Source organism: Sinocyclocheilus rhinocerous, unplaced genomic scaffold (genome assembly GCF_001515625.1).
Source record: "Sinocyclocheilus rhinocerous isolate Xijiao unplaced genomic scaffold, SAMN03320098_v1.1 scaffold1041, whole genome shotgun sequence".
NCBI classification, from domain to species: domain Eukaryota; kingdom Metazoa; phylum Chordata; class Actinopteri; order Cypriniformes; family Cyprinidae; genus Sinocyclocheilus; species Sinocyclocheilus rhinocerous.
The window spans coordinates 153,503-168,237 of NW_015637595.1; the positions used below are offsets into that span (position 1 = coordinate 153,503).

The 14,735-nt window shown below is 31.6% G+C and overlaps 1 protein-coding gene across 1 annotated transcript in view; it reads right to left on the minus strand.

The window, feature by feature from the left end:
- Positions 1–880: 880 nt before the first annotated feature.
- LOC107749237 (dehydrogenase/reductase SDR family member on chromosome X) overlaps positions 881–14,735 on the minus strand; it is a 37,940-nt gene continuing 24,085 nt past the window's right edge. The window contains exons 3-4 of the mRNA XM_016564332.1: positions 11,786–11,993; positions 881–1,149 (exon numbers count right to left, since the gene is read on the minus strand). Coding sequence (XP_016419818.1) covers positions 993–1,149; positions 11,786–11,985 — 357 coding nt within the window. The 5' untranslated portion in view covers positions 11,986–11,993 and the 3' untranslated portion in view covers positions 881–992. The remainder of the gene's footprint in view (positions 1,150–11,785; positions 11,994–14,735) is intronic.

Consider the following 14,735-nt stretch of genomic DNA (forward strand, 5'->3'; position numbering starts at 1 on the left):
AATATATAAGCGCGTGCATCAATTGGAGTGTAAACAAGTGAGAGATGTTGAGGCAAGTGCGACGCTTACGTACCACATTGTGGAATAAAAGAGAGGCGAAAAATATAAGGTAAGGTGGCAAACATGTACGCTTAAAAGTGTAGAAGGAGAGGACGGTTGCATTATCTATTTTAACATGTGCATCAATTAGTGTGCATGTGCATCAAATGTGCACCCTAACCCTAACCCTAACCCTAACTAACCCTAACCCTAAACCTAACCCTATCTAACCCTAACCCTAACACATACATGCATCAAAGGTTGCATACAAATGATGTGCACGTATTTAAAATACTTTAGCGTGAGAGAAGGGGGACGCAGAAGGACGTTAAATGCCCAAAAAGTTTGAGAACCACTGCATTAGAGCAACATTCCATTCTATCATTTTGATAACGTTACGAGAACGTCACATTGTTACTGATGAATGTTATCGAACATATAACTTACTGATAACATCATAAGCACATTCCCAGAACGTTGTTCTAAGAATGTTTCCTCTCAACATTCCGAGAACGTGTATTAAAAATGTTCCATAAACATTATTCTAAGAATGCCCGTATTAATAGGAACGTTTGCAGTCAACTGGGGAACACGAGTTACTACTTTTTGATGAACATTTATTATTTACTTGAAATAACGTGCACTGATGCATCATTCACAATAAGAGCACGGATATAAGGGAATGAGTCTGTCGTGTTGACTTTTAAGAAGGTAAAACGAGCATGTGTTACAGATCAGGAGCCCAAAGAAACGCAGTGTGAAGAGAATGAAGTACAGCAGCGCTTACAGATCAGAACTGAGCAGGAGATTTGGCTGGAAAAGGAGCTTTTTTGGGGGGGGAAGGACGTTCACAGTAATCCTCCAACAGCGCCGAACCCTTCAGAAGAACCATAAATAACGGGACAGGAGCGACGCGACTCCTCACGGTTCTCCGGTGTGAGATTGTCAGTCGTTCATTCTTCAGTTCTGCTGATGTTAGTGAAGGAGCTCCGAGTCCTGCAGATCGAGTCCAGCCTGAAGATCTTCATCGTAAGACGCTGCTGAGGACCTCCATACATGTAACATCCACCGACTCCTTCCAGATCCGGAGGAACCACACTCAGCCGGAGTCTGCAGATCAAACACAACGCTCATCAGTCTCAGTCTGCATTAGGACTAGTGTTCTCAAAAGAACCGACTTCGGTGCCAGTCGGTACTGACATTTTAAAAACGTCCATTTGAGCGCTGTTTAGCAGATTCTTAAACACCGCTGATTGGCCGATGTGTTGTTCACAGGCTCAACAGATATGTCTGTGATTGGCTACAATGATCATCGCTTCACGCTCTTCACCGAGCCGCGTCTACCAGTGCAGATATATTAGGGATCCGCTGACAGACGCTAATTAGGTCTGTTTAACACATCTGATAATAATAATAATAATAATAATAATAACACATTAGCTATGCATAATAGAATTTTAATAAAAAATTATTATATATTAATAATCATAATAATAATAACCCTTTATTGTAAGTATAATAATACTTTTATAATAATAATAATAATTTCCCCCTTGTAATAATAATCATAATCATAATAATAATGTAGCCCTTTATTATGATATAATTAATAATAACAAAATATGCACTTTATTATTATAAGAGCAGTCAGTATAATCATAATAAAACATCCTGTTATAATAATAATAATAATAATAATAATAATAATAAAGAATCCCCTTATGGTAATAATAATAATAATAATAATAATAACACATTAGCCATGCATAATAGAATTTAAATAAAAAATTATAGAATAATAATAAGAAGAAGAATAAGAATACAATAACCCTTTATTGTAAGCATAATAATACTTTTATAATAATAATAATAATTTCCCCTTTTAATAATCATAATCATAATAATAATGTAGCCCTTTATTATGATATAATTAATAATAACAATTAGCACTTTATTATTATAAGAGCAGTCAGTATAATCATAATAAAACATGCTGTTATAATAATAATAATAATAATGTAGCCCTTTGTTATAATAACATTTATAATAATAATAATAATAAATTAGCAATTTATTATAATATTATCATATTATAATATTAGTATTATAAGAGCAGTCAGTATACTCATAACAAATTATCACCTTATAATAATAATAATAATAGTAATAAATATTCCATAATAATAATAATAATAATAATAATAACAATAAATTATCACCTTATTATAATATTATTATAAGAGCAGTCAGTATAAAATAATTACAATTATAAAATTAGCCCTTTATTATAACAACAACAACAACAACAATCATAATCATAATAATAATAATTATTATTATTTTGTTGTTATTGTTATTATACTTATTTATTATTATCATTATTATCATCATCATCATAACATGGGTATAACAATAATAAATTAGTACATTTATTATAATATAATCATAAGAACAATAATTAAATAATGACAACAACGATAATAACAATAATTTAGCCATTTATTATAAGAACAAATATTATTATTATTATTATTATAGTGGGTACATTTGCTAATTTCATGAATGAATGAAAAATTCAAAGAGTTACAATATCACGTGGGTTTGATTATTATTAGTGGGACTATCATTGAATCATTTTAATGCTTAGTTTGTGAAAATGAGACTGAAGGCCTGTGCAAAAACTGAAGTCAAATTTGAAAGCACATCCATGAACTCAAACTCAGTATAAATGATTGAGTTTGGGAAGATTCTAACAGCAGTACATGGACAATAAAAGCAATATTCAGTATTCATCACCCAGAAGCTGTTCCTGTTAAAAATAAAGCGTGAGCTGGCCTACTTCTGACTCACACCAATCATTATCTCTTATTAAACAGACCGGCACAATCCCAGACGCAAGGACAGATGAAGGACAAAGACAGAAGAATCACTTCAGCGGCACATGATTGTGAGATTCCACACGCTTCACATGATCATGCATCAGTGTAATGAGCGACACTCCTGCAATATTTCACTCATTCAGTGATCCACAGCACTACACACAGCGCTTCTGCATCTACACATATTCATGTCTGATAAATGAGCGTTTACATGCACATCATTTTAAATGCTCATAAATAGATGCATGTCTTACTCTTCAGTGGCACGGATATAAAATAGTGCTGTTATTTATCTCTAATATGAAGTAGACAGTGTTGCTTTTTTCTTTAACACTTCACATTGTGATTCATTAGATATTTTAGTATTTATCAAGTACTATTACAGTATTTATTAATAATTTGTACTAGTTTTTATTTTTACATTTTATGTTTTCATTTGAATTTTAGTTAAAGGTTTAGTGATTTTGTTATGTTTTGTTTTTTAGTTTAGTTGTTTCTTTATTTTCTTTATACATACATTTTTTATTTAGTTTTACTTATTTTAGTACATAAAGTAAGTGCAGCAAATGAAAATGAGAAATGTTGAAAATGAAAAAAAGTATGGGTTTTTTTTGTGTTACAGTTAATTTTATGTAATAACATAACATGAGTTTTCATGGTTTTAGTTAACTTTAGTTGACTAAGTATTTTTTTAATTAGATTTAAATACAAACAATCATTGCATTATGATTTAATTTTTAGCTTATTATTATTATTATTATTATTATACACATATGTTTAGTGGGTAAATTACCTAAATTACTGGGATTTTTTTTAAATTATATAATTTTTCTAATATTTTATTGGAAAATAAAATTATTTTAATATTTAGTTTGTGAAAATGACACTGATAAAGAGATTGATCCTGTTTTACAGAAAACAATAATCTAAAGCGAATTGAGAATGAGAAGAACTTAAGAATAAAGAATAAAATATGATTAAAAAGAATAATAAATAAATATTAAAATAATTTAAAAAATCATTAAAAGTAAAATGTCCATAAGCATTACAATAATGAGAATTTTAATGGGAAAACATGTCATTAAAAATAAAGAAGGAAAACCCTTGTTGGTCGCAAAAAATGATTATATCGAAATGCAACATTTGATTTCCTATAATTTTAGGGTGAAATTTTATCTCTATTTTTCATCAATCCACCAAACAGAAAGTACTGCACAAGACACTAAGAAATATAGAAAATCTCATGCTACTAATATAACATTTTCAATGAATCTCTTATGAGATTTATTGTATTTTATGCTATTTATTTCTCCATTTTTATCTGTTTAAGCTTGACAGGATACAGTAAAGCGAGCTGGACACGTCTGTAGATGTTTGAGTATCGCTGCTAATGAAGAAACACACAGAAAGGACTGGAGAAATGAATTCATCAGATGATTTTCTGTATGATCTGGATTTCCTCAGTAGATGACGGTTCTGAGGAGCTCGAGGGCTTCACACACAAACAGCCGTTTAATTAAATCAAGAACATGACGAGCTCTTGTGCGGCTGCTGGAATCAATGCACTGTTTATTGATTTAGAAATTCACTGATGAATCGTAATCAGGCACATTTCACATCACAATCAAACACAAAGAAAAGAAAGTGCATCTTCTTGAAGGGAAATAAAGATTGTTTTTTTGTATCATGCCTTTATTTTCAAGACAATTAAACATACATTCCCCTAAAGTCTCATGATAGCAATGTGAAAAATCTCAGGGAAATGTTCGAGATGTTCTGAAATCTGTCATCGTAAAATGTAAACTGTATTATTGCACAGCACTATATATAAAGTTGGAAGTGTATTACATTAATTAAAAATGAGTTTTTCATCAGGTTTATTATTAACAAAAAAAAATGTAATTAAAAATGTAATTACTTGAAATAAAATAAAATATATAAAGTAAGGGTGTGCCGATTATCGGTATCGCTCCGATACTGCCACTTTCTGCTGGATCTGACGAGACCGATCCAAATCCGATATTGTGCATATATACTATTCTGTGTTATTGTTAAACCCCACGAAAGGCACAAAAACATTATAAAGCCCCATAAAGTTTCCGTGCACTACATTTCAAGTGTTCTGAGACCGTTCCATATTTCAATGTGAGGTACGAATATTTAAGTCGTTAAATTCAAGTTCCCGTAAACTCTTCTCTCCGCTGCGTTAGTGTTACGACAGTCAAGACGACGAAACTCTCTCTAAGATGATACGATGTTCCTCTTATTATACTTGATCTTGCTGGAGTTCCGTGCTGTTTCTAAAGCATGTTAACGTTACTTTCTACCGGCTGTCTGTTAGATCGTGGAGTAGAGAGCACTATGCATTGTTCTTCACGCGCACAGTAACTGAAATTTAAAACTGTTAAAAGAAAAGGCTCAATAAACTAACGCACAGATATAATACACTACGCATCAATGTCTCTTCCCTTTGTGCTTTGAACTTTTCTATGCGGAGTTGCATAGAAAGATGACTCCACGGCATGCGTATAAATGTTTTGTGCCGCTCTGTATTGCAACCTTTCATGTTATAATACTTTTGAGCAATGAAAGATTGTTAATAGCCTTTCTTGTTCTGTCCTATCGATCATATGTTGCTGCCTCATTACTGTGCTATAAATCTAAAAGAAATGTATTTAATTTATATTTACTTGTTTTTCATGAATGTATTTTACAATACAAAGAGCAATGTGTAACATTTTACCAGATTACACTTATTTACTTTAATTTTTTCCCCCACTAAATAGTTTTTTCTTTAAATGTTTAGATTTTATACAATTATTGTGAACTCATCAGTAACTTTTGCTGCTGAATTATCCACTAACCTAGTTAATAATAGTATTTTTCTCATAGATTATGATTATATATTTTTTAATTTGTTATTTTTCTTTATAATGAAGTTGTCTATATTTAGTAGATTGTGTGTAATATACAAAAGAGTGATGATCGGGTCAACACACACTGAGGTACAGAAAAAAAAAAACTATCGATATCGGTATTGTCCGATACTCAGAACTTTTGGTATCGGATCGGTATCGGTACTGTCCGATACTCAGAACTTTTGATATCGGATCGGGATTGGTTCTGAAAAAATGGTATTGTGCCACCCCTATCATTGATTGCATTTGAATGCTTTTGTTAGCCAATCCATTTGAACTAACTAGATGCGGCGCTGCTACATTGTTCATTCATATATTGCGGAAAACGAGAGCATCAGTGTGGAGAAGATGTTGTTGGTATCGGATCGGTATCGGTACTGTCCGATACTCAGAACTTTTGGTATCGGATCGGTATCGGTACTGTCCGATACTCAGAACTTTTGGTATCGGATCGGTATCGGTACTGTCCGATACTCAGAACTTTTGGTATCAGAGCGGTATCGGGATTGTCCGATACTCAGAGCTTTTGGTATCGGATCGGTATCGGTACTGTCCGATACTCAGAACTTTTGGTATCGGATCGGGATTGTCCGATACTCAGAGCTTTTGGTATCGGATCGGTATCGGTACTGTCCGATACTCAGAACTTTTGGTATCAGAGCGGTATCGGTATTGTCCGATACTCAGACCTTTTGGTATCGGATCGGTATCGGTATTGTCCGATACTCAGAACTTTTGGTATCGGATCGGGATCGGTTCTGAAAAAATGGTATCGTGCATCCCCTAATAAAAAACAAATTTATCTCATTTCAGTTATTTGCTAAGGCAACATTTCTCAAGTTAAAGTACTAAACTAAAATTAAATCAAACAAGAAAACAACTAAAGCTTGATAAAAAACTATATAGACATTTAAAAATAATAAAAAAATGAACACAACAAAATTAACTAAAATTAAAACATATATATAGAATTATTTATTTTAGTATCACTGAGATACTATTACAGTTTTTGTTAATATTTTGAGTTTAATATTAACAATATTGTTAATTATTTAATAATATTTAATATTAATTAATATTGTTAATGTTTTGAGTTTTTTTCATATTTTCTGATTTCAACTTAATTTTACTTCGTTTTTTTTTAATATGTCTATTTATTTTTATTTATTTTTTGTTATTTTAATACATCAAGATAAACTAAATGAAAACGATAAATGTTGCCTTGCAAACTTCATAAATTTCTTTTTTTTTTTTATTTAAATTTTTTTCTTAAATAGTCTTATTTCAGTATATTTAATTTCATTTCGAGTAACAAAAATGTTTTTTTTTAATGGGTTTGGATTTAGTTTTAGTTAACTATAATGACCTTATGATACAGTATATACAGTTTTTTCAACTGCTAACAAGTGTTTAACAACACTTAAAGTACTTTTTCTAAACTCTTAACACAGCAACACACCTACGTCACACAATTAGCCAAAGAGTTAATTTTCTGGCCAAAACCGCATTTTGTTAAATAAACACAAACTCTACATTTCACAATGCTGAATACCTTTTTCTACACATACTAACTCTATCAAAACACAGCAAACCCGATTCAAAATCGAGTCATTCGGTCAAAACATTAGCATTAGTTTCAATCCAACAGGAACATAAAGTCAATCATAGCACAGTGACTGTCAAAATACTAACAGCTGATGGCTTTACAAAAACTGCATTACTTCTACCTGAATATAATAGACAATATAAAAATGGAAAAAGCTTCAACACCTGACTATTCCTCCAACTGAGACTGGAATCAGCTTTTTTGTAAATATTTCAGAGATCTGTTACTTAAAAATGCTTATCAGTTGTTACAATATTTTATAAAGAGAGATTTTTTTTCAATACCTTTGAGCTGCTGTTGTTGCAGAAGTAGAAGCTTTATACTATATTTAAGGTTTGGAACATTAGGTCTATAAAATAGTGCTGTTATTTATCACTAATATTGCTGGTGATTTTCATTATTTTTCTGTCAGCGTTTTGAACTCAACACTTCACATTGTGATTCATTAGTTATTTTATTCATTAGTTATTTATCAGATACTATTATAGTATTTATTAATATTTTGTAATAGTTTTTATTTTTAATTTTAGTTAAAGGTTTAGTAATTTTGTTATTTTTGTTTGTTTTGTTTTTTAGTTTGTTTTTTTCTTTATTTTAAATACATACATTTTTTATTTAGTTTTACTTATTTTAGTACATAAAGTAAGTGCAGCAAATGAAAATGAAAAATGTTTCCTTGGTTGAAAAAAGTATGTTTTTAAAAAAATATTTGTATTTTATGTTTTTTTTGTTGTTGTTTTTTTGTGTGTGTGTGTGTTAAAGTAAATTTTATGTCAAGTAACATGATATTTCATGGTTTTAGTTAACTTTAATCTTTGCATTGTGATTGAATTTTTAGCTTATTATTATTATTATTATACACATATGTTTAGTGGTTAAATTACCTAAATTACTGGGATTTTTAAAAATTATATAATTATTTTAATATTTAGTTTGTGAAAATGACACTGATAAAGAGACTGATCCTGTTTTACAGAAAACGATAATCTAAAGCGAACTGAGAATTACTGCTGAGAATGAGGAGAACTTAATAATAATAAAATAAAATAAGAATAAAACAATAATAATAGCTGCTGTTGTTGCAGAAGTAGAGGCTTTATACTATATTTAAGGTTTGGATCATTAGGTCTTCATTTCTGACATGCTGTGTTTAAGCATTTGGAAATAATTTACTGCATATTGTGTGAAAACAACATGAATTGTGTTAATGGTATGGAGTTGAATTTTTAGCTTATTATTATTATTATATATTTTTTATTATACAAATATATTTAGTGGGTAAATTACTTAAATTACTGGTATAACTTTTTAAAATTATATTATTATTTTAATATTTAGTTTGTGAAAATGACACTGATAAAGAGACTGATCCTGTTTTACAGAAAACGATAATCTAAAGCGAACTGAGAATTACTGCTGAGAATGAGGAGAACTTAATAATAATAAAATAAAATAAGAATAAAATAATAATAAAAGCTGCTGTTGTTGCAGAAGTAGAGGCTTTATACTATATTTAAGGTTTGGATCATTAGGTCTTCATTTCTGACATGCTGTGTTTAAGCATTTGGAAATAATTTACTGCATATTGTGTGAAAACAACATGAATTGTGTTAATGGTATGGAGTTTTACAAATGTGACGAGAGATTGGACAAAAGGATGTTAGCAACTGAAAAAAACTAATATATATTAACCCTATAATAAATATTTTAAAGCACAGTATGTAAAGTTAAATATATATTATATCCCGCTTTATCTGCATGCATGCATACAGTACACTGACATAAAGCAATATATGTACTATTAGTTTTTGCTTCAAAATATTTCTATATAGCTTTAATTTTTAACTTCAGTTTAAATTATTTCATGTAGTTTTCAAAGCAAAATCAGGGATATTACTGTTAACTAAAAGTAAAACACTAAAAAACATTTTCATTACTTAAATAAAATGAACATTAAATTACTTTTTAAAATTATTTTGTTGTGCACAATTGTCTTTTTTGTTTTAAATATTTCTACATAGCTTTAACTTATTATTTCAGCTTTAATTTGAGTAATTTTAGTTTTTCATCAGGGTTGTTATTGTTAATAACAAAAAAACTAAAACCATAAAAACATTTTCATTTTTTGAAATAAAATAAACATTAACTAAAATTTTTAAGTTTCAGTAATTTTATGTGCTTTTGTCATATTATTTTTTGTTTTTAAATCATTGTACATAGCTTTAATTTATTTTTGTTTCAATTTTAGTTTTAGTCATTTTAGAACTTCAAATACAATTTTCAGTTAGTTGCCAAGGCAAAATTTCTATTTTTTAAGTTTAAGTTTAACAATTTTAGATTTTAATTTTAGATTTTATATTAACTTTATGTACTAAAACAACTAAAAAGCCAAAACTATATAAACTAAAACTAACAATTATTATTTTTTTTTTTCACATTTATAAGTAAAATCGTCTTTGTATTTCCATGACAGTTATGTGTTTGGCTTTCTGATTTTGTCTTGCACTCTGCAGGCCAGGCTGCTGTTTGAACCAGAACCAATAATATCCAGCGGCACGCGAGTCAAACAATCAACTTTTGCCTCATTGATTAAAATGTCCAGTCATTTTACATTCATATTAAAATAAATAAATGACATTAAAATGCTAAGTAATCACTTTGGTAATCTAAAATGCTTTTCGGATGTAACTGTAATTTGATTACCACCCATTTAAAATGTAACTATAACGAAATACAGTTACTCATATTTTGTATTTTAAATACGCTGGATATTAAAGTTGCAAATTGTGGTGTTGCAACTATAGTCTTCTTGACTTGTCTGTTTCACACCATGCTCTGTATCTTCACATTACTGCATGTTTATTCATAACTCGTGTGTAAATAACATAAAACAGTCCTGCCTGCTCTGCAAATACATTTACCGTGGTATAAACAGAACAGATGACACATGATATATGTGTGACGATAGACTGAGACTCTAGACATGCATCAAATGATAGAACGATAGATAGATAGACAGACAGAGAGACAGGCAGACAGAGAGACAGACAGACAGATAGATAGACAGACAGACAAACAGACAGCGATACAGACAGACAGACAGAGAGACAGAGAGACAGACAGACAGACAGAGAGACAGAGAGACAGACAGACAGACAGACAGACAGACAGATAGATAGATAGATAGATAGATAGATAGATAGACAGACAGACAGACACAGTGAACTGTTCTTCTGGAATGCAACTTGTCCAATTCAATTAAAGTACTGGAACTAACAGGTGGGAATGAACATTTGTTTGTAAAGGCATGAATAATGACTTCAGATTGAATGATGAATACTTCCGAATTTGTCTGATAGACTGATTATCTAACATGCACAAATAGAAATTAAATTCCAATTAAATTCCTGAAATTTAATTGTATTTTAATTGAGGCAGCATAGACACACAACACAGAACACATAGAACAACAGACAGAATGAATGAATGAACAAACAAACAAACAACCGATAGACAGACAGACAAATAGACAGACAGAACGAACAAACGACAGACAGAATGAATGAACAAAAACAAACAAACGATAGACAGACAGACAAATAGACAGACAGACAGACAGACAGACAGAGAGACAGACAGAGAGAGAGACAGACAGATAGATTGATAAATAAATAGACAGACAGACAGACAGACAGACAGACAGACAGACAGACACGCCATCTACCACGAGATACATGTGAACACTAAAAGAATCAAAGGTAAATAAATAAATAGAAATATCTACACTATACATAAACATAAAAAATACATTTACAAAAGTTTTTAAAGTTTATCTTTAATAAAAAAAAAACATCTAAAACTAATCTGCCCTCACTTTTTTTTTTTTATCCATTAACATATATTTCAGATATATTGGACTGTGGCATAAGAGGAGTGTAAAAGAGGATCTTCAGGAGGGTAGAATATAATTCATTAATAATAATAAGTAGAGGGATTGATTTAGTAAAGTTTACTTGTGCTACACTGATCCTTTTTGAGGATGTAAGTGTTTAATGGGTTTGAGGTGTGCAGGTGTAACAGGGTGTTTGTGCTGCAGGATGATTCATGAACAGGATTTATGAAGCCATATCTTCAGGGTTTATGATGTATGATATGAGGCATGACACGACTAACCAATCACCAGCATCACATGTGACACAGAACATACCAAACCCTCTCGCTCCAGGCCAGATCGCTCTTATCTGTGATTTATTTCAGCATCTCTGTGCTCTAGATCTGCAGATTACGTCTGGCTTCGGGTCACTGATTTCCACTGCAGACGTATGCTGTATTTTTCCACTCACATGCTGAGAAGATCCTGTAGATGGGCGTCAGCGGCGAAGTGTGCGGAGGACGAGACACTGACGACCCTCGAACATGAGCCATTCTTCCCAGAATGCACCAAGCTGTCCAGAAGAAGGCAGGTCAGCAGAAAGTGGCCTAGATAGTTAGTGGCAAAATGAGTCTCAAACCCGTCTTCAGTTCGACCTTCAGGAACCAGCATAACAGCAGCTGACATGAAACACAGAGCACAGGTTCACAGAATGATTACTAGTTCAACATCTACTAGTCCAACATCTATAGTACTAGTTCAACATCGATAGGACTAGTCCAACTTCTACTAGTCCAACATCTACCGTATTAGTCTAACTTCTACTAGTCCAACATCTATAGTACTAGTCCAACATCTACTAGTCCAACATCTACAGTATTAGTCCAACATCTACTAGTCCAACTTCAACAGTACTAGTTCAACATCTATAGGACTAGTTCAACATCTACTAGTCCAACATCTACAGTACTAGTTCAACATCGATAGGACTAGTCCAACTTCTACTAGTCCAACATCTACCGGATTAGTCCAACTTCTACTAGTCCAACATCTATAGTACTATTCCAACATCTACTAGTCCAACATCTACAGTATTAGTCCAACATCTACTAGTCCAACTTCAACAGTACTAGTTCAACATCTATAGGACTAGTTCAACATCTACTAGTCCAACATCTACAGTATTAGTCCAACATCTACTAGTCCAATTTCAACAGTACTAGTCCAACATCTATAGGACTAGTTCAACATCTACTAGTCCAACATCTATAGTACTAGTCCAACATCTACTAGTCCAACATCTACAGTATTAGTCCAACATCTACTAGTCCAACTTCAACAGTACTAGTCCAAACATCTATAGGACTAGTTCAACATCTATAGGACTAGTCCAACTCCTACAGTACTAGTCCAACATCAACTAGTTCAACATCTACAATACTAGTCCAACATCTATTAGTCCAACATCTATAGTCCAACTTCTACAGTACTAGTCCAACATCTACAGTATTACGTCCAACATCTACTAGTTCAACATATACAATACTAGTCCAACATCTACTAGTCCAACATCTACTAGTTCAGCATCAACAGTACTAGTACAACATCTACTAGTCCAACATCTATAGTCCAACTTCTACAGTACTAGTCCAACATCTACAGTATTACGTCCAACATCTACTAGTTCAACATATACAATACTAGTCCAACATCTACTAGTCCAACATCTACTAGTTCAGCATCAACAGTACTAGTACAACATCTACTAGTCCAACATCTATAGTCCAACTTCTACAGTACTAGTCCAACATCTACAGTATTACGTCCAACATCTACTAGTTCAACATATACAATACTAGTCCAACATCTACTAGTACAACTTCTGCAGTACTAGTCCAACATCTACAATACTAGTCCAACTTCTACAGTACTAGTCCAACATCTACAGTATTACGTCCAACATCTACTAGTTCAACATATACAATACTAGTCCAACATCTACTAGTCCAACTTCTACAGTACTAGTCCAACATCTACAATACTAGTCCAACTTCTACAGTACTAGTCCAACTTCTACTAGTCCAACATCTATAGGACTAGTCCAACATCTACTAGTCCAACTTCTACAGTACTAGTTCAACATCTACTAGTTCAACATCTACAATACTAGTCCAAATTCTACAGTACTAATCCAACATCTACTAGTCCAACTTCTACAATACTAGTCCAAATTCTGCAGTACTAATCCAACACCTACTAGTCTAACAGGTACTAGTCCAAGTACCCATTTTATTTAAGTATTTTAGGCAGACAGCATTTAATCAGACAAGCAAACAAGTTTTGTCAGTTTCATTCTCAACACTTTATTTTTTTTCTTTCGGAAAAACTTTGATTTTACATCAGCACGAGCCATTCAAGCATAATCAGCAATGCAATTATTTTATTAAATTGTATTTAAGCCACATACATCCTCTGTTTTTGTAAAGTGATTCTGGGTAGAAAGGTGCTATATAAATACTCAATATTTAATATATTATTATTATTATTATTAATAAATACATTAAATATATTGTTGCTATTTTTATTATTATTATACTTATATTTATATGTTTCTATTATTAATTAATTTTTATGTAAAAACATAAGTTTTATAATTGAATATTTACATAAAACATATATTCATATAAAACACTTTATGCATATAGAACATTGTTATTGTTCCTATTATTAAACAATTCTATTATTAGTGTTATTGTTATGATTATTATTATTATTCACGATTATAATCTGAGCAAACGAGCGGCTGATGGAGTTCAGCACATTGACCCCATTACAGTTGATTGTCATTAAGCACGTTTATCATCATCAATCACTCTGAATAAGCTCACAGAGGTGTTCAGAATCACGAACATCAGTGATCCTCACAATCAACCGCCGCCGCACTATTCAGACGCTCTGAGCACATGCAATCGGGATTAAACTGGTATAAATAGTGTTTTAATCAGAAATGGGTCTAGTAACGATCGTCTGACGTCATTCTGACTGCCTGAGGTGACAATGACCAAAATAACAGCAAACTACTCCACAGTGACCCAAAAACGCCTCTGGTCTGATCTGATAGCAGGACAAACAATAAGAAGCAGAGAATCACGGCCAGTAAAGAAGACAATTCCCATTGCTTGTTTTCAGACTCAAATTCATTGATAGACGCTTGTTTAATCATTTTGAGTAAATGTTCATGAGGAAATCACATTTCTGCTGTCGTTCAGTCATGCACGCTATTCTTAATTGTCCTATTATGTCATGTTAATCATTTTATGTATTATTGGGTCTGTACAATTCATTATTTACATTTATGCACTTTTATCCATAATGCCTTTCAAAGACGTTGCATTCAAAGTAGGGCTGCATAAATTGGGGGG